This window comes from Megalopta genalis, chromosome 1 (assembly GCF_051020955.1).
Source record: "Megalopta genalis isolate 19385.01 chromosome 1, iyMegGena1_principal, whole genome shotgun sequence".
NCBI lineage: Eukaryota > Metazoa > Arthropoda > Insecta > Hymenoptera > Halictidae > Megalopta > Megalopta genalis.
The window spans coordinates 37,999,703-38,021,821 of NC_135013.1; the positions used below are offsets into that span (position 1 = coordinate 37,999,703).

Here is a 22,119-nt window from a genome sequence, read left to right on the forward strand (position 1 = left end):
GAGACAATTTTCGTTTCCCGTATGCCACAATTTACATTCAGTCCCAGATGTTCGATAACAAAGGAATCAAACTTTGTTCCGAACCAGTTCTCGAGTTTCAGTCATCCACCGTATACAATTCCATCGCATCAGATAGAATTGATTTTTCCAGCCAATAGCAACGCGGCTCGCAGCGTCCGATTCTCTCGCGCTTTCAACGCTCGTCTAATTGCGCATCGCGACGCGCCGCGTCGGTCGGAATAGTATAAGGCGGTTGCAAGCTGCAAACGGAGGATCCTCGATGTTGATACAGCGCCGGGTTCCTTCTCGTATAGCGTTTCTATCCGTTGCGCCGCGGCGTTGATGTACCGTTGCACGTGTTAAACGCGGTGTTGACACGCGGCTAATGTACTCTCGTTAGGACACATTACTCGGACATTCCGTGGTGGATGTTGATGTAACGCGGCATCTCGCCGCTGATGTAATGTTTACGGTGCCGGCGGCGCGGCGATACGTTCCCGCCGCGCGTCTTTTCGGGCAGAGCCGGGAGAGGTCCGCGAGAGGATCGGTGCAAGCTGGTAAACGCGCGTGCTGCGCCTCGCTCGCTGGCTCGCTCGCTTGCTCGCGCCAATTTCGCTCGGCGCAAAAATACTCGAGCGTCTTGGCAAGAATTACAAGCTCGACCGAGCGGATAAATTCGCCGGGATTAATAAAAGTCGCGCGCTTTTCCCGGCGAATTACGATCGGCGTTTTTACGAGTTATCGAGGCGTGCCGGGTGGCAGCCGTGTCCGCGTTATTTCGAGAACCCGCGAGCGAGCGAACGAGCGTGCAAGCGAGTCGAATGAGTGGAGCAGAGCGGAGCGAGTAGAACGAGCGAGCGAGCGAGCGAGCGAGCGTTCCGCCGATGCGCACTTTACATCCATAATTCCGAGCGAAATTAATTGGTGGCACGTAGCGAGCACGCGTCGAAAATGATTTCGCGAAGGGTGGAGATGATACGCCGGTCCGGCCGTGTAAACGATTAACGTGAATAAATAAACGGTCCTGCCCCAGCAGCCAACGATGCGGCGTCGGCGAAGCAACAATTTATGGAACGGAAACGCCGAGGCTTTAATGAATTTAGGAAACGCTCCGGCTCGAACGTTTAGACGTTTTTAAAAGGCTACAAACACGCGAGCCCGTGAAGCCAGCGGGGTTCGTTATCCGCGCGAAACCAACGATTGCTGCAATGCCGATCCTAGAGCCTGCATTTTTCAGAGTCCCGTATTTGTATGTAAACTACTGTCAACTAGGTTATTCAATGTTTCCTGGAGATTCTTCTTGCGAGGTGCCAACCTCTTACGACATAATTCTGAGGCTTCCGATTGAAACAGAATTTATTATTTAACGCAATACGCGCGCGCGATCGGGACCGTTTGTGCGAAAACTTCTGCGTGAGATCGAAATATTCAAGAGGGGTTCTTATTTTCAAAAGAAAAAATTGAAGTTTTAACTATTGTGTTTGTTTTGTCCGTACGTTCGGTTAGTCGCCTAACGTACATGCGCGACCGAACTATTGTACGCTCGATTCGCGCTTCCTACGGCAAATTAATGACGTGGAAGGGTCTCTAGTAGTCTTAGAGAACTTTATTTTTTGTGTTGTACTCTCTGCGAGCGCTGGTGGAAGAATGCTCTTCCAACGCTGGAAAGTCGTGGTAGAGCACCCGTGGATGGAGGTAGATTGTTTATTATTGGTCAAGGCACGAATCACCCCTTGGAGGGGGGTGTCTGCCTTGACCCTTGTTGGGGCCTGAGAGGGTTTCCCCAATGGTGGGACCTTTTTATGGCCCTTGTCTCTGGACGCAACAGTGTTCTTTTTTATTGTTTATGATTATTTTTAGTTCCCCGGTATTTCACGAGCAATAAAGGAAACTACTATCTTTCGTCATCCGGCATTTTACGAGCAGTCGAGAAAATGACTATTTTTAGTCAACCGGGTAGTAATGTGTTAATATTCCGATTATATTATTAATTCACGCGGCGGTGTAGATGAAATCTGATAGAAAATTAAATAATTTACATTGATTTATAATCGATGTTAAATGATTAGGTTCGTATTGCATGTGATAATTTACGATGGTAAGGGGGATTGCGACAGTTATTAGTACTTCTATCTGACTTTTTGAAGAAACTCTTCTCTACTTTGATATTATCCCTTTGCAGTCGGGTGGCGACTCTAAGACACCATTAACAATTTTTATATTACGTTCCAAAGTAATTTTAATATTATCAAAATTATTCGTATCTAAAAAATTGTGAAAAGTATAATTGTTGCATCAGTCACAAAATTCAATTTCATATGTATAAAATGGTTATTCTGGATTCCGAGTTAAAATGGCGCCGACTGCAATGGGTTAATTTGAGTCTCATAAAGAGTCTCTTAATTAATAATTATTGTAATAATTAAGTCATAATTAAAGTTTCATAATTGGTCTGCAAGTTTCTTTGCATTTATAACGGGACTGATTAAAAGAAAAATCAGATACTAAAAATATAAGAAGAACGTAAGAATAATATCCTATTATTGCTAACTTATCCAAATTATTAACAAAAGAAATAGACCTCTAGCGCATTGCTTTTTCTAGAAATTGAGTAACAACTATTTTATTTTACATAAAGATTCGCAGTCTACTCATCATTCTTATAACGTATATTGCTTCTGGCTTATTCAATTATAATATCGATCTCAAAGAAACGATACCGAAATCGACAAACCATGTAAAAGATCTTCTTCGTTTCTTCACAGCTGTTCCATTCAGGTACGATTTGTAACAGTTCACCATGTATATCGTTGTAACAACGTTTGCAACGAATGTGACATTATGACACCGCTGTAACAGGGTATAATTCACGGTCCACTTTAACCCGAGAAAGATAACCTACGTCTGCGAAGACTGTTGATTTTTGTTAATTTTTCATAGAGGTCTAGTGATTTAAGTTTAAAATTACTTAAAATATAAAAAAATATAATATAAATGCATTTTATTTTTACAATAATGCCAAACCTTTAAAATGACTAGATTAACTTAAATAAATATCCATTGTTAGTATAAAATTGACGCCTTAGAAAAGCATGCGCCTCTGAAGCGTATGGTTATCTTTTACGTACGTTGTCATATGGTTATCTTTCTAGGGTTAAAACAAGCCGTCTGTTTTGCAAACGGTGCGCGATCAGTTCAAAGGACCTTGTACCCCGAAATCAAAGGGGTTCCAAAACCGCGATTGAAAAAGATCCAAAGGCTGCAGCAACTTGAATCTGATTACCGAAACCAGCGTGTAACCCGACGAAACACCGGCGCAAATTCCGTTTGAAATTTCATCGGCGCGTTTAATATTTATGCGCCACCCCCGTGTTCGGCGCGGGGTCGAAAGACACCGAGATCGATATTATTTAGGAGCGAGCTCGAGGGGGCTGGCAGGTCCCCCGGGGCAATTAGATGAGAGCGCGAACGAAGAAAAGGATAAACGGCCGGGTCAAGGCGGCGCAATCTAATTCCGACCCCATGCAAATCGAGGCCCTTAACTAGCTGACGTTTCAACCCTTGACACTCGCCCTGCCTGGTTCCGTGTACGCGTAACGTAACACACCGTTTCGCCTCTCCTTCGAACCTCTCTCTCACTTTCTCTCTCTCTCTCTTTCGTTCTCTCTCTCTCTCTCATGGTAACTTAAATTAACCCCTCGGCCGTTTCCCTCGGCCCTCTTTCACCGGCGACACTCGTTATTTCCCTGTTTCCTACCCCGGCGGCTAGCCGGCCAAAGGGTTCGTATCAACGACCGGGACGAAATTAGTTGTCGCGATAATGAAAAACAGCGGTCCACGATGTCGCTCCCGATTGCGGCGATACCGGAAGCTTTATTGCCCTCTAAGACCCCTTCGTAGTCTTCTTTCCGTCGAGGAACAGTCGTCGGACAACTTGGTTTGCACCCTGCCCGGGGGTAAATGAATTATTTTTACCCTCGACTCGCGTTTCCGAGAGTCCTCGCCATTTTTTAAACGGCTCTGGGCTAATCGTTCGTTTCTGCTGTGCGTTTTCAACAAGTTCAATTTTGTTTCGTTGTAAATACGCGTGATTAGCGTTTGAGAAGTTTGCCTGCGTTGCGGGTGCATAAAAGGCAGCAGTGCAGTAATCATTAATTTGTGAAATAATTAACTTAGGGATTGATTGGTTTATGAACTGATTAGTTTATGAATTGGTTAATTTATGAATTGATTAGTTTATGAAGTGATTAATTTCTGATTTAATTAAATTATGAATTAATTAATTACACTATTCGGTTGACACTAAATCGACCAATGAACACAACTGATACTTGTTGCTTTATAATAATGCTTGCATTTGCTCAAACGCGATGCAGCTTTTGATCTTGAAACGACTATGGAACACGACCGATGCTCGTCGCTTTATTACGATGAAAGCGCAATATCAGATACGATTCTTTCGAAAGAAAAAATCTGGGACAATTCGACCCAGAGTGATCGGCGAAGGATTGAAACGCACTCGCGTTAGAAACCGAGGCGGACGTCGACTATGAAAACGCATCGCTGCATTCACGTCGAGAGTGAGGCAGCAAGAAAACGGACTTTCTTCGGGCCCGCAGTTCCTCGCGGCAGTTTCTAATTGTGCAGCCGGAATAATTTCTAAAGAAGCTCGCCCGACGAATAGTAATTTTCCCGTCGAACGCGCAAGCCATGCTAAACGAGCCGGCTATGCAAATGGCTGTCATTCAGCGGCTCTTTAAACGCGTGGAACGCGGGAAAGTTTCCACGTTTCGAACGCGTCCGGGGTTTCATTGAGCGGTCGGTCCGGATCAACCGGTGGAAACGGTGTCACAGCGTTAATCAGAGCCTAACGAATCGCTGGGCGGTATCGAGGCGCGGGGCAAACACGCGTGTGAATCGAGTCGAAGCGAATCGAATCGAGACGAGTCGCGTCGAATCTGGCGCAGCTTCGAGACGCGTCAACAGGCGGAGCTTTCCCGAACGAAGGAAAAGCCTCGGTGGTCGGGGGGAGGGGGGGACGCTATTACCATAACAAAGAGGCCGCGATCTCGCGGGACTCTCGATCCTCGAGCCCTCCTTTCGCACCCTCTTGTTCCTCGCTATGGGCTCCCTGAAACTCCGGCTATCAAATTAGGAGTACAAAAATCTTATTGTAACGCTGATTTTAACGCGACCGTCGAGCAGGATTTCCATGGCTGTTTAAATTGTTACTAGGCTGCGGACTTTGCGCGTTCGTGTCAGAGATTATTGTTCTTATTCATATAAGTTTATTTATTCGAGCGTGGTCGCGCATTATCTGCGAGATCATTAACGGTCACGTGGTTTACAATTCACTGTACAAAAGGAGTTATATTCTGTGATTATAATTAAAATCTATATTGACATGAGTAACTATAGTAGACAGCTATTATTACAACAATATAAATTTATGCGCGGGTGAAATACAGATGATTTACCGTCTAATCGCGGGTGAATTTTATTTGTCACGCAGATTGTGTTCTAGAAATTGGATTAAGAGGAATATAAAAAGAGGATTAAAAATTGAAAAAAATAAGAATTTTAGTTAATACCGTTTTACATTTTCAGGAAACGTGACTATCGTATTTAACAAGAAGTAATGAAAGGATCGTAAATTAAACAAATATTTCAATTTACATTTACATTTTTAATAAATTTTCTGAAAAGATTAAAAAAGATTTTACTAAATATTTAGTAAATATTTAGTGAATTCTACGTTGCTCACGGTCAACATACTTATTAAAGAAGAAATTTCTGTCTTACAATTGACTCGGGCAACATTCATTTCTTTATTTATTTCTTTATTCATTATACGGCAAAAGAACGCATTCTTACACAATATTAAAAGGAATCTGTTCAGTTACAAAAGAAATCGAAGTTTCCAGGAATTATTAACCTACGGCACTTCACTTTTCAAGCATTTTCCGAACAGTGTTACAAAAGTGAAGACGAGGAAATTATGCTGCAACATCGTCGCGATTGTTCTCAGAACAAAACTCGTAAAGATCACCAGTCTCTCCGAGATCGTCGCAGGATAAATCTGCCGTCGAAAGACGCAGATTACAGACAAGCGGCTGATCAGATGGGCTACGCATGCGACGCCTGACAAATTACTAACTCGCGTGCCCGTAGAAACGTTAAAATATTCAATAAACTCTGTGATTAAACTTCAGCCGGGCCTTCTAATTCGCCGAAAATCAGGAAAAATATCAAGCGGGGTCCTAATTCGATGACCAGTATAATTCTGCGCGAGGGCGTCCCGACCCGACGCCATGGCTAAATGGGAAACAGAGGGTCGGGCACAAACATACAGCGGCACACGCGTGTTTTACGGCGCGACCGACCAGCCCCCGGAAAGAAGGGTGGAAACGATTTCGACACGTCGCGTCGCGCAGTGGACTGGCGAAGCGACGATACATGGCCAAAATTATTTTAGCGTTGTTTCAAGGTTTAAGGTTATGGTCGTTGAATTCGTCTCGACACCAGCTAGAATATTATCGAGTCGACGTGTTTATTAACATTTAAAATATCGAGGAGACCAGCATTTTTTATGAAAAGGAACTCATTTCTGCAAGTTTTTATATGCCAATTTGTAGAAAAGTGAATATAGGACAACTTTTGTGGGAAACATTTCTATGCCAGATCGTCGGAAATGTCCCAAAAATCATGCTTCGTTTTGAAATTGGATACGAGCGTTGCGCGACGAGCGCGCTTAGTTATTAATAGACCGAGGATTTTTATGCTAAATAAAAATTGTCTCCATCAATTGCGAGGAATAGAAACCAAGCAGCACCTTCATTTTTCCTTCAATCGTCTTAATGGATTAAAAATAATACACTGACGTTTCTAAGTGCTTTCAATCGTCACGCTGTTTTAAATTATAACAACCCAATTTTGCCATAAATGCATAAAATCCGCGGTCTACTTATTACTAGACCGCGTAGTTTCACGCAAAATAAAAACAGTTCGCATTAATCGCAAGATAAAATAGCTATATAAACATTTCTTTCTTTCTCTAATTATGTTATCGAGTTCGAAACAATGCAACAGTATTTTCAAATTCTTGAAATGCTTTTACCGTTTTGTATTTGATGTCCTCAATTCTACCATCAATGCATAAAATCCGTCTATTTATAACAGAACCGTCCGCGTGAACTAATATTTTAGATTTTAAAGCTTTGAAAAGTTGTAAACCCGTTAGAAAAATCAATCGTTCGAAATGTGAAAAATTTCAAAATTGACTTTTGGCCATGGATCGGTGCTACGCCAGACCACTGTGCGACGCGTCGCGTCGGTTCGGGACGGGGCCGCGTTCACGGATGAATGTCGCCGGAGTTATAATTGCAACGAGGCGTAATTAGTTTTGGAAATTTAATTATTTCCGGGCGGGGTCGTGGGATGCGCGATAAACGCCGCCGGCAGCCGGTCCTACGCGGAGCCCTTTCGACGAAGAATTATCGGCGAGTCTTTCCCACGTAGCAGCCGTTAATCCCGCTTCCGCGAGCGGAGAGTAGCGGAGAGTAGCGGCGAGGAGCGGAGCGTTGCGAAGAGAAGCGGAGAGGAACTCGCGGGCGAGTGTGCCCTCGCGTCTCCTCCGTAATCCGGCGACAAGCGACGCTCGCGGGTTCGTTAATCAACCCTGAACGCCTAAGGACACACGACTAATTTGCAGGCGTCGCGAGAATCGCGCGACTCGCGCGAGTTTCGTCCATCGATTACCGCTGCCGCGCGCGCGGAGTTCTTGTTCCGCGGAGTTTCGAACCGTCGAAGCGGTGCGGTGCGGCGCGGGATGGTACGTCGAATAATTTCGCTTTCGTTTCTGCCGAGCGAATATGCTGCCGGAGTTTAGCGCGAGTTTGCATTTTTGCGGGTCGATTTCGGCGAAAATTGTTTCAGTGGAATACCTTCGGGTACACGAGTTTCGAATGCTAGGCTGATCTGTTTCGCCGAATGACCACCGAACAATGAACTTTTTCTGTGCTATTGGAGAAAGTACCGTTTATCGTACCTTTACGCGTACATTTTAATGTTATATAATTCAAAAACATAATTATACGCAATATAAATATTCTAATAAAAAGTAAGTATCGTTTATCGTACCTTTACGCGTACATTTTAATGTTATATACTTCGAAAATATAATTATACGCAATATAAATATTCTAATAAAAAGAACATAATAATATCGCAACAATTGTCTTGCAGATTTATTTGTACAAACTTTTTTGACAGGACTTTTCTCACTAAATGTTTGCACTTTTGGAGCAAGATGTAATTAAAAAAAAGGTGCTGGAATTTTATTAAGGAGTGTATGAATCTATCGAATAACGATCTTTTAATATATTTTTAATAGAAATTTCAATCTATAATAGATTTTTGGTAGAAATTAATATTTTAATATAAAATTTAATTGTAACGAATTTTTATTATGAATTTGAATCACCATTGATGTTTAATGGAAAATGTGTAATAAAGATACATGTGAGAAATTAACATCTTCTGAACTTCTGTTATATTATACAAAATTTTAGTATATTTTTAGTAGAAATTCAATTAGAAATCTCGAACTATAATAGATTTTTGATAGAAACTCAAATTTTTATATAAAATTTAATTATAATAAATTTTTATCATGAATTTGAATTGCAATAGATTTTTCATAGAAAATGTATAATGAGTTATATATCAGATACATGGGGAAAATAGACAACATCTCTTGAACTTTTGTTATGTATTATACATAATTTTAGTATATTTTTAATAGAAATTCTATTATAAATTTCAAACTATAACAGACTTTTGGTAGAAATTAATATTTTAATATAAAATTTAATTGTAACGAATTTTTATTATGAACCTGAATTATAATAGATTTCTAATGTACAATCAAGTGATTATAAAAAATACATATATATTCGTAAACGATTGACATGACACCTGCGGTGAAACAATGTAAACTAAAGTCCTCGACTAAAGTCGCCTTGAAATCTCGATATCGATGAATGAAAAACATTGAAAATTGCGGCAGGACCTACGGCGTGTAGAGTGATACGAAAATAGCTTGAAGTATTTCGCAACGATGGGTGCGCGTGGGCACCTGGTAGCTAGAAATCGGAATGGTCTGGTGGGCGAATGGAGTCCGCGGCGTGCGCGTAGGCCGATCAAATAAATACGCTATAAAGGGGGTAATATTCTTTTTATCGCGGTCCAACTGCGAAGAACATTGAGGACGGGTAATAATAGTTTGATTCGATCGGCCGGGTTTATTATTGCAGCCTCGGTACAGCCGTTCAACGGCGGCTCCTCTGTTCCACTATTATCGAACGTTTCCGCGTAGATTTCCGCGATCCTCGGCCGCAGCGACCACCGGCGGCCGTAACGAGGGCCCGGTCGAGGCAAATTAAGCCGCGCGGAGAACACCCGCGAGGATCCTCCGGTAGTTCGTAGACGACACTTCGGTGTCAATGATCCGGCGCGGCGCGATGCGGCGTGTCGCGGACGAGAAACAAAAAGGAAAAACCCTCGACGACACTCGGCAGACGCGAGTCGCCTGGCGGAGTAGAGGTTCCTAGCAGGCGGATAAAAACGGAGAAAAACGGGAACCCGTTCCCGACGCGTTCACCGAGAGCGCTAACGGTGCTTCTGATCGCGAACAGACATCTCCGCGGATGCAACCGCGAGCAAACGAATGCACATGCACTCGGCGCGCGCTGATCGTGGAACGCAGTCGCCCCGTTATTAACACACTATGCGCGGGACAGATGATGAAACATTTAAAAAATTTCATTCTTCTTAATTTCATCATAAGAAGAAATCATAAAAATCCTGATTATGTACTTGTTATTAAAATCTTATCGTCGGTTTTGCAGATATTACATGCTCCTTTAATTAAAAGGAAAATTACATTTTTTATAAAGGTATTAATACTAGATTTACGGAACCTTATCCCTTAATTTACGATTATTCGTAAAGATATCTTTATAAGTTATTTAGTCAATTTATATGGTACTTACGGCAAATGTTACAATAACATTTGTTAACAATCAGAATAAATGTCTTATCGTAACTTTTATAAACTGATATAAAACAGCTGTTTTTTTTGAGCTTCGTAAATCTAGTGTTAACACTATGCCGTCCGGTGGCACCACGCTGGTGCCATGCAAAAACTATGTATGCCATGGTACCACTTTGGTGCCATTTTAAAAAACTGAAATAACATTTGAAGGATATTTCTTGGGTGTCAAAAGGCAGCAAACTAACTATAGCATTTTGCTTATTTAACTAAGAATTAAGTACCAAAATTCTTTGATGACATATCTTAATTTTAGGAACTTATATTACCGCCATCTTCGACATTTTTTTTTAAATCTAAAATTTCCAAGCTATTATGCCGGCGTCAAACAAAAGAATCGTATCTAAGATCTGCGGACGGCATAGCGTTAATACCTCTCCAGCACATAGATCGTGTTAATTTGAACCTTCAAAAATTCGTACTCGGCCGATCTTCAAAAAACTCGTACTTTTATCGACAAATTCGATGAACCCGAAACGAAATTGTATTCGACTCTATAATGCGTGTGGTATCTGTGCATTCATCTTTCGTATTAATATTTATAGCGGGATGAATTTTAATGGCGAAACCGTGCGCTGTTTTATGCATGAGAATCGTCTGTCCACATCTAACACAAATGACGCGGTAATAACATTGTTTTCTAAATTACAAATTTAACGGTTCACGGAGGACGTACACGGTATCGGTTTAGTGTTCACATAAATCCGTCTTGCTTCTAATCGAAAATACAGCATCGCGTTATTACGACCTGGCATACATGAATAAATATCGCTGGAACACGCGACATGTTGGAAGACGACTTCGATCAGTCAGATAATTGTTGCATTCGCTTGCATAGTTGTCCACGAGCGGTAATCGTGCAAGTGGAGTCGTCGTCTTCGTGTCTCCGGTTCTCGGTGTCGCCGTGCCGTTAACCTTCGACTGGCGGCGCGCGTCAATTTGACGTTCCGTCGGGCTGCGGAACAAGCTATAAAAAATTTGCTCACCACTAGAAGGTTAAAAGACACTGTCAGCGGTCGCTGCGGGCACTCCGCGATAAATCAAATACACGAGTACAATAACTCCAATAATTAGACAGTGAAGTTCCCCCGGGCTCGGCAAACACCGGCGAACAAACTGTCGGCCGGCCCTCTCTCGTCAACCCCTCTGCCGCCAGACCGACCCTGGGACGTGCGACGTGTTTTTGTCACGGTCGCCATTATGCGTGCACCCCGATTGGATTTTCAGTAATTCATGTAAGCGTAGCACGGCGGTTTGTGTGGCGAAACGGCAGATCCATGGCCTCAAAAGTCAATTTTGAAATTTTCATATTTCGGACGATTGATTTTTCTAACGGGTTTACAACCATTCAGACCTTTAAAATCTAAAATATTAGATCACGCGGACGGTTCTGTTATAAATAGACGGATTTTATGCATTTATGGTAGAATTGAGGAGATCAAATACAAAACGGTAAAAGCATTTTAAGAATTTGAAAATACTGTTGCATTGTTTCGAACTCGATAACATAATTAGAGAAAGAAAGAAATGTTTATATAGCTATTTTATCTTGCGATTAATGCGAACTGTTTTTATTTTGCGTGAAACTACGCGGTCTAGTAATAAGTAGACCGCGGATTTTATGCATTTATGGCAAAATTGGGTTGTTATAATTTAAAACAGCGTGACGATTGAAAGCACTTAGAAACGTCAGTGTATTATTTTTAATCCATTAAGACGATTGAAGGAAAAATGAAGGTGCTGCTTGGTTTCTATTCCTCGCAATTGATGGAGACAATTTTTATTTAGCATAAAAATCCTCGGTCTATTAATAACTAAGCGCGCTCGTCGCGCAACGCTCGTATCCAATTTCAAACCGAAGCATGATTTTTGGGACATTTCCGACGATCTGGCATAAAAATGTTTCCCACAAAAGTTGTCCTATATTCACTTTTCTACAAATTGGCATATAAAAACTTGCAGAAATGAGTCCCTTTTCACAAAAAATGCTGGTCTCCTCGATATTTTAAATGTTAATAAACACGTTCGACTCGATAATATTCTAGCTGGTGTCGAGACGAATTCAACGACCTATACCATAACCTTAAACCTTGAAACAACGCTAAAATAATTGCAGCTTTAGATCGCCGCTTCGCCAGACCGCTGCGCGCCGGTGCTCGAACAGGGGGTGGTTTCAACGCACCGGAAGACCCACCCCTGCGTCGCGATACAAAAATCGTCTCCTTCGGTTATCGAAGCTTCTCTTTCACTGAGAGAAAGAGAAAAAGAGAGAGAGAGAGCGCGCGAGCGCATGGAGTGAGAGAGAAAGGGGCGGAAAAAAGCCGCGAGTCTTTTGTGCAGCCGATCGGAGAGGGTGCTTTGTGTCGGCCCCGCGAAAGTGCGCCGCGCCGCGCCGCGCCGCGCCGCGTCGGTCTTCTGGACGCGTGCACGCGTGTGCAGGCCGATTGGGTTTTCAGGAATTAATGGCCGTTGGTCGCGAGAATTCTAAGAACGAATGCGGACGACACCGTGAAAAATTTATCGGGGCCGGCCGCCCCCTCGCGGCCAGCATCTTTTCAAACGGATCTTCACAAAAGCTGTCGCTCCCCGGAGCTTTGTCTGGCCCCGACGCGACGCGGCTACGAACGCTCGCCCCTCCCTGTTCATGAATCTTTGAGGATTCGTCGCGTACCTGGCAATCGGACGTCTCCTTTTGTTTCGACTCCGTGTCCAGACGAGTCCTGCGGCCCGGGTGCCCTCTGCTGAAAGAATGATCGACGACGCGTCTGCCGCAACGCTTATCGATTGCTTCCTCCTCCATCGCGCGGCCCCTGTACTTTTAAACGGCGCGAAATAATGATATTTAACTTCCCCCGATGAAGCAACCTTTCGACATCGAACGTGCAAGATCAGTCGCAGACTTCAAAATTGTGCATGAATATTTTCGAATTTGGCGGTATAAATCATGGTGCAAGTCAATATTCGAATTTGGTGGTGTATCTAAGAGATTTATTATTAACGATGTTATTGCAGGATGGATTTCTCCGCGAGTGTCTGCTTTTGTTGATTATTTTCTAAATCGAGGGAAATTTTAGCTGACGCGAACATGGCTTCGTTGCAGATCTTTTCATATTTTCTATGTCTTTCCATGTTTTCCCTCGCGAGCCTCGTTATCTATTTTTCTCCGTTATTCAGTTTATTTATATTCTCTTTACTATTAAATTTACTTTTAATTTGATGTAACATTTTGTATGTAACTGGGACGAGTTGAACGTTCTAATTTAATTAAATTAAAGGACTACCAAGAAAGGAATTTATTTATTATTTTGTATCTAGCATTATCTTTTGCTTATCGTTATTTATTTGATGAACAAAAATTAAATGCTCGCGCCTGGGACATATTTCTTTAAAATAAATTTGGCAGTCAACGTGTTAAATTTAGAATAAATTAATAAATCGCGTCACTGTACCTATCGATCTTTTATTACGCTCCTCTAATCTTCATAGAAAGATATTCCACAAGAGCGATAAAATAACGATGCTAATTACTATAGACTCCGGCTAGGCTGTAACAAAATTGTACCATTGTGTTCGGACAATGCAATGGTGCAAAAGCAATCCAACACGAACGACGGAACAATGGCGAAAGGGAGTTGCACGATTGGGACGAAAAGAAAACGAATCCGTGGCGGTCTAAGGACGGATCTATCGATTTCGCGTCCCAAGCGTAACATCTCGGCGATCAGAGTTCTTTCGATTCCTATCCCCCTCGTGGTCCAGAAAACGAGGCTTTGTTGTCGCCCGTGGGAAAAATGATTTCACCCGGGGGACCGACCGGTAAGCTCCTTAACCGCCCGCAAAGAAGTTTCTAACGAAGACCGTTTCTCTTGTTCTGTTACAGCGATCATGGCGCATTTCTTCTTCCTGGCCGCGTTCTTCTGGCTGAACACGATGTGCTTCAACATCTGGTGGACCTTCAGGTGAGTCCCAATTTCGTTCTATGCGTGTTCATCGGGACGACGGTTTATTCATTCTCGCGCGCTTTCGACTGAACAGCTCCCATTCGACGCGAGAGCATCGCACAATGGTGAATTCGATCGAAATCGTGGACAATGCTAATAACTCGGTAATTATTGGTTTTTGAGGCCACGCACCTTCGTACCTTTTTACTCGGCATTGAGTAATCCTTCGAATTGTGACATCGAATGCAACATATTATTACAAAAAGATTCAACGTGTCCTTTATTGTCTTGATAAAAAAGCAAAATAATGAGAGGCTAATTATTTTATATATTTATACCATATAACTTCCGTCTGAAACATTCTTTTGTATAACTAGACTGTGGATCTTCATGCAAAATAAAAATTGTCTGCTCTAATTGCAAGATACAGGAGTCAATCACAAGTTTTTTTTCTCTTTTTAATAATTTTGATAAGTTTACATTAATAGTGTATTTGTTATAAGTTCGTAATATGTTATATTATGAATATTATAATTGTGAATATTATAATATAATATTATAATATTATAATAATATTATAATATAATATTATAATATTATAATAATATTGTGAATATTATAATATAATATTATAATATATAATATATTATGTATTCATAATATATTATAAGTTCACATTGTTAATTTCTTTTTATCTTTTTACCGTTTTAAATTACACCAACTGATTTTTACCATAAATGCAGAAAATGCGCAGTCTGTGTAGCAAGAAATGGTTCGCAAGTAATGGTTCGCAAGTAATTTAACATTTCGCTCAAATAATTCGCATGGAATATATAAAAATGGCTATTTTCAATTCTAAGATAAATTGCCAGATTTATAAATCGATACAATAATCGATATCGATTAATAAATGGATATCACCATGTAAGCATTTAGTGAGGAATACGACACAATAGATTCATCGGTTTACCACCTGTAAATTCGATATCATCAAGTGCGAACGAACCACCGTGGTCTTTCGCAAGTGTGCGTTTCTGACGCGCCGAGCGATTGCTCAACGTTCCGCGAACTGCCGGTTAAAAATTATGGAAATTGGCGACGCGTTAATTGTCACGGAATTTCCGTGACGAGGCGGGTTAATGGTAACGGCGGGCTTGGGCGGCGGTCGTACCGAGACGAAGAGACGTAACCCCGGATCGTGTGCGCTGTCAATTAACACCGGAGAGGGCAGGTTATCGACCTGGCCGAGTTACGCCGGCTCTCGCTCGCTCTCGTCCGCGTCGTCTTCGATCAGAAGGCCACTCGTTACTTCGCAATTATGCAATTGCCGCGCAATTACGCAACCGCCGCCGCGCGCGGCCGACAATTAATTCATCCCATCCGCGAGTAAATCGCGGCCGGGCTGATACCCGGCCGATAACTGTTAAGTGGTCGCCGGAGACTCGAGACTGCCGCGGTGAACGTCTGCTCCGCGAAAAACAGCTTCCGGGGCACCCGACAACCCGTTTTTCCATGGGGCCCCGTGAGCCGACGCACCGTGGTCTGGCGAAGCAACGATCTCCGGTCGAAATTATTTTACCGTTGTTTCGAGGTTTACGATTATGATACTATTCAATTTATTTATGTGTGTGTGTGCGCAGTGTTTCCTTGTATTGCGAAATATTAAAGTAAGTCGGGACGAAATCGGCTTCTGTTTTGAACGCGACGAGAATGGAAAGTTTTAATAAAGACAACTGCGAAACGATGGGAAAAGGAATCATCGATGAAAGTAAAGAAATCTGAAAGAACAGACAGACATGATAAGGCCTCAATCGTTTGTATTGGGTTTTTGGGTAATTATTGTGGGTAATTATGGTATTTCTGGGAAACTAGAGATTCCTGAGGTCATTCGAAGCAACTTTTTCCTTTACAAAAATTTTCTCCGAGGCGTCGTTATCGAGTTATTAACGAAGAACACTGACCAATGAGAGACGAGCTCGGCTGGCGCGAAGCTCGGTTCCGCTCGTTGGCTCAGCCGCCTCGCGCCAGCCGAGCTCGCCCCTCATTGGTCACTGTTTTTCGCTAATAACTCGCAAACAAAGCCGTGGATTGCATTTTCGCTAAGGAAAAAGTTACTTCAAATAACCTCAAGAACCTCTCATTCCGCGTAAATACCATAATTCTGGGACATCCTGTATACGTATGTACGAAGGGGAAAGGGAGAATAAGCGGTTAAAGAAAACTGCTTCTATTATAATTAAACTTCGAATGTTACGCATTTATCGCAAAAATGAATAGCTCAGATTCAAAATCGTAAAGCATATAGAAGAATTTATGGTTACTGTTGCATCGTTTTCAACGATTATTAAAAGAGGGAAGACATTTCCATCAAACTTATGTTTCTTAGAATTACCCTGAACAATTTTTATTTTGCATTCACAGTCTGATTATAATGATAAAAAGTTTATCATTAAATTATTATCGAATCCACCTATTTCCATGATCGGTAGAAATTGCAGCTATTTTGTTACTTTTATCTCGTGCTGTACTTGCGGGAGCCATTACTATATTATTAACCGATCGTAATTTAAAAACTCGTCGTTTTTCGATCTCTCGGGAGAAGGAGATCCCATTTTGTACGACGCTTACGTTGATTTTTTGGACACCCGGAAGTTTATATTTTAATGCTACCAGAACGTCGTAAAAAGTTGTATCTTATTACTAGACTGCGGATCTTTCTGCAAGATTTTCCGGAACGATTCTTAGTAACAGAAAGTAAATTGTTTGCTTATCTTCGGGTATAAATTGTTTGCTACATCTTATTTCTTTGCTTCATTTCTTCGCCTTACGTTCTTCATAATTTAATACTTTCGCTCTTCATTTTTGCCATAAATGCCTGCAATCCGTGGTCTACTTATTACAGAACCAATATTTCAGTTTTTAAATCTCTCGAGAAATTGTGAGCCCATTAGAAAAAGCAATCGCTCGAAACATGAAATTTGCAAAATTGGCTTTTGTCCGTGGATCGCTGCACCGTCGGACCACTGTGCCGCGGATAATCACGGGAAACGATCGGCAGAAACGCTGCAAAAACCGCGGCGGAGCGGCTCGATAAATAATAACTATTAACGATTACTCGTCGCCGAGGAGCGATCGCCTGCTCGCCGGACACGCTGATTTATTTGCGGGCTGCGCGCACCGCGCGGATAAAAACCGCTAATAATTATAATTTATTGACAGGCCGGTGGCCTTTCGCTAATAGACAACGAGCATTCAGATGATTGCCCAACGTAACGGAAAAACCGATGTATCCTTCGGGCCGATTAACGCCGGAAAAAATCGGCCGCGGGAATTTTCTTCACCCGTCGAAAAGAGTCATTGACTCCAAGGAATGCCGCTCGAACGGCTGCTCTCTTACTCACCGCGGTTTCTCTGAGAAACTCGGGAAATCAATGATCCGGAGAAATTGATTTCCTATTTGCAAGCTCCGGCCTCGCGAACTTTATGCATCTGCTCGGATGCACAGCGGCAATTCCGGAATTACTTCGCCGCGAGGTCAACGGAAGCCTACTTTCATTTAGGAGCTCGCCGTTTCGCGATCGGATTGTTCGCCGACTCGTAAACCGCGTCTTTTGCATAGCAATTCTTAATTAGTGATTCTTACGTAGTAATTCTTACGTAGTAATCCGTACACAGTAATTCTTGCGTATTAATTCTTACATAGTAATCCTAGCGTAGCATGTAATCCTTACGTAGCATGTAATCCTTACACGGTAATCGTCGATGCGAAAATACAACTAAGAGCTGCTGCTCTGAAAATTAATAAACGTAAATTAAATATAATATAAAAAAAATATAATATAAAAAAAATATAATATAAAAAAAATATAATATAAAAAAAATATAATATAAAAAAAATATAATATAAAAAAAATATAATATAAAAAAAATATAATATAAAAAAATATAAAATTCCAGTCCAATCGAATCGCTTTAACTATTTTATTAATTCCTATTTCATTCTATGTATGCATAAACATGTTATACAATGTATAATCTAAATAATGATAGAATTCTAAAATTTGCGTTGATCGTATTTGAAAATGTGCATCACCTGCAAACATTACCTATGACTTTAAATTAAAATTCATTTCGTTAATAATACCTAGGCCTGATAAAACCAGACCGTAGCTTTCTACGTACTCGAAGCATAAGAAACTTCCAAGCCGCAGAAAAGCACATTTATTAAGGCTAACTGCGTTTTTATGGCACACGAATCGTTAGAAACCTCGTCGTCGTAAAAAGACTTCGGCATCCCGATTCGATTTTTCACTAAATACTCGAATGATATCGGAAGAATCCGCGTAAGAGTCCGCGATCTAATTACAAGAAAACCGGACTTTAGTGGCTGTACGATGTTCCGCGACTGAACACAGATTATTTTGAATCGATCGATCTAGGAGTACACGCAGAATTTTTCTAATTATCGTAGTGGTGGTAGTACTATGCTCTAATGATTTCCTGAAATTAATTTCATCGCAGTCGCGTAGAATCCGCTGTCTACTAATCACACAAGTCGCTCCTATCTTTGTTATTACGTTTCTCCGCAGGTGGAAACGTGGAATAATTGCATTGCAATTGACAGATGAGACGGGTGTAAAATGATACTTGTCGCGTGGACGCTAAACCTACCATCGTCGGTCGAACGACCGGTTTCATCATTTTTTCTTTCGTAGTTGTCGAAGTCGTAAAGCCGCGACCATTAGAGACTGTCGAATATTTTTCTTCGTTCGGGCACACGTTGTTATGGGAATTGTGAAAAATTTCAATATAGTCCATTTTGTAATTTTTACGTGGCGACGGTTATTAGTTGCTTTTGATAGGTCCGGCGTTAATTGCAAGCTTCGTGCTACAGTAAATTCTCTCTAATTGACGATCAGATTGTGCACACAAATGGACAATTTCGAAAGAGGAGATACGATTTTATGGTTGCCGATTGTCAACAACTATAAAAACGAGCCCCAAGGCTCGAACAATCGTATCTCCACGTCCTAAATTGTTCATTTTTGTTTACATATGCTTACATATATATACTTTTTGTATACATATGTGTATGTTCAACGTTGCATAAGTGCATAAAAGACATAAAGTGCATAAAACATGCACACAAAGTGCATATCTCATAACAAGAATTATTATGAGCCTGTTGTTTCAGAAATGGAAAAAAGTACATACGGTTTTGTTACATTAAAAACAAATTACAATAAATTCTCTCCAATTGTCCCTCAGCTTGTAAACAAAAATGGACAATTTCGGAAGAGGAGATACGATTTTTCTAGCTTCGCGATTCGCTTTTATAGTTGCCGATTGTCAACAACTATAAAGACGAAGCGCTAGGCTCGAATAATCAACTCTTCCGAAATTGTAGTTTGTTTTTAATGTAACAAGAGAGTACATATGTACTTTCTTTCACTTTTTAAACAACAGGGTCATAAATCGTTTTCTTTTTATGTAGATACAGAATAACTTTCTACTAACGTTTTACTGTGTACTTATTTATTTTATTTATTTGTCTATTCATTATACTGACAAAAAAACGAGTAGTACAAAGCTTATAGAAAAAGAAAAAAAAATGTAGTAGAACTACATAATCACACATTACGTAATTGCGCATCTTATCAGAGTCTAGAGATGAAAGTAAATGGAGACACAGAAGAAATAAAAATTCTCTCGTCCTATCAGCGATATTATAAAGGGCGAAGACGTGCTAATCGATATAACTATGACAGCTCCGATCATCTAAAAATCGAAGCTTGACAAGTGAAAACAAAAAATAACTGCGATAGCAATTGCAGGGCATGTACCAACCAACATCTTCGATCATTCAAAAAGTGAAGCTTTAAACGAATAAAATCATGTCGAAGTAAATAAAAACAGAAAGTAACTATGACAGAAATCGTAGAGCATGTACCAATCAACAGCTCCGATGATCTAAAAATCAAAGCTTTAAACGAATAAAATCATTCGAGTGAACAATTTAGGATGAGGAGATACGATTATTCGAGCCTCGCGGCTCGTTTCTATACTCGTTGACAATCGGTAACTATAAAAACGAACCGCTAGCCTCCAATAATCGTATCTCTTCTTCCCAAATTGCCCATTTTTGTGTACAAACTGAGCGTGAATTAGGGAGAATTTACAGTAATTCGTCGATTAATAAGAGAAAATTGAGCCGTGCGAAGCTGAACGGAGGGAAGATCGTCGGGAAAATCGGCGAGCGAATTGTTAGCGTCCGGATCACGTTCGTGCCGAGGTTCCTATGGGGGAAGAAGCAGGGCGCCGAGCCGCGCGCCGCGGTGAGAGATGGGATCAAGATCACTCGGTCGACTGGTTAATGCGATGCAACACGGTCGCCATAACGGGTCTTCCCTTCTTCCTCCGGTTCTTCCACGTCTCCGGCGATTTCTTTCGTCCGATCCCTCTCGGGTCGCCTCATTTCTCACCTTTCTTTTTTTATCGCCGACCCTTTTCACAGTCTCCTCTTCGCAGTTTCTTCGCAGTTCCTTCGCAGTTTCCACCTCGACATCTCGCTCTTCCGGTTTCTATCTTCTACCCGCCGCGACTGATCGAATGATTTTATTTCTCGCTGATTTCTTTTTTTTGCCGGTCCAGTTCACAGTGTTTCCGAGAAGCTCTTCATCCATCTCATCAAACTGTTTATGCCAGTTTCCAGCTGCTTTTGCTCGTCGCGAGACTGTTCATCTCGTAGCTGCTTTCCGAAAAGTGTTCTAAGGGTGTTCGTTTAGCCTGTTAACTCTTTGAAGCACAGGATTTCAGAAAATAAGATAGACCCATGTTGCACAGAAGTTTGATTGCGTTTTAAATTAAATGGTATATTTTTATTGACAAAGGAATCACATAATATAAAAATATGAAGAAATAATAATTCAATTCGATTTGTTGTACGAATTAAAAAATATAACAATTCAATTGGTATATTTTTATTGACAAAGGAATCACATAATATAAAAATATAAAGAAATAATAATTCAATTCGATTTGTTGTACGAATTAAAAAATATAACAATTCAATTGGTATATTTTTATTGACAAAGGAATCACATAATATAAAAATATAAAGAAATAATAATTCAATTCGATTTGTTGTACGAATTAAAAAATATAACAATTCAATTGGTATATTTTTATTGACAAAGGAATCACATAATATAAAAACAAAAAAATAATAATAATTCAATTCAATTTGTTGTTATAGGGTGGGACTCGAATAGTCCCGCCGTGCCACATGGGTTTATGAATGCGCGTACAGCTATTGCAATATTTCGAGGTGGGTCTAAAACTGTCCCGCCATGCGTAGCCGTGCATCAAAAAGATGGGACAGTTTTAATCCCACCGTGTCCCAAAGAGTTAACACATTATACGCGGGTTATTTCTGACAATTCCACTGGAACTGTTTTGAAAAATCGTTTAAATTATTAACCGTTTCCACCCGAGTGGTGACTCTGAGACATTACAAAAATTGTTGTATCAGGTTCCAAAATCATTTTTACATTTACAAAATTTAGATCTAAAAAATTGTTGAAAGCGCAACTCTCGTATGAGCCACAAGGCGCGTAATGAGCCATACGCGTAAAATGCACTTTGTCATATAAAATGGAAACACTATAAGTCGGAAAAATTATTTTAGATTTACAGTTAAATTGGCTTCGAGTGCAAAGGGTTAATATACTATGAACTTTCACTTCATTTTATTTAGTTAATGAAACTGTTTCCTTTAGTATCTTCTCGTCAAAACGCATTTTTTCGTGAAGTATACAATGCATGCGATGTGTTGACTGTTTCGATGCTCGCCGGAACGTACGGAAATCGTAGCAAGATAATGTTCATTTTCTAATTAATCTTTTTATTCTCCATTCGACCTTTTTATTACGCCCGGCCGCTCCTTCGACGACGGCAACGCACCATCGGAATTACGCGCAATTTCCGTTTTAGTGGCGATTTAATGCCACGGGCCCGCGGAATTTACGGCATTCGCTTCCTCCTGCGATCTAATGGCCGTCTTCGTTC

The 22,119-nt window shown here is 41.0% G+C and overlaps 1 protein-coding gene across 1 annotated transcript in view; it reads left to right on the forward strand.

The window, feature by feature from the left end:
• The window catches only part of mthl1 (adhesion G-protein coupled receptor methuselah-like 1), a 338,577-nt gene that overhangs the window by 103,837 nt on the left and 212,621 nt on the right, over positions 1 to 22,119 (forward strand). The window contains exon 4 of the mRNA XM_033467239.2: positions 13,992 to 14,070. Within this exon, the coding sequence (XP_033323130.1) occupies positions 13,992 to 14,070 (79 nt within the window). The remainder of the gene's footprint in view (positions 1 to 13,991; positions 14,071 to 22,119) is intronic.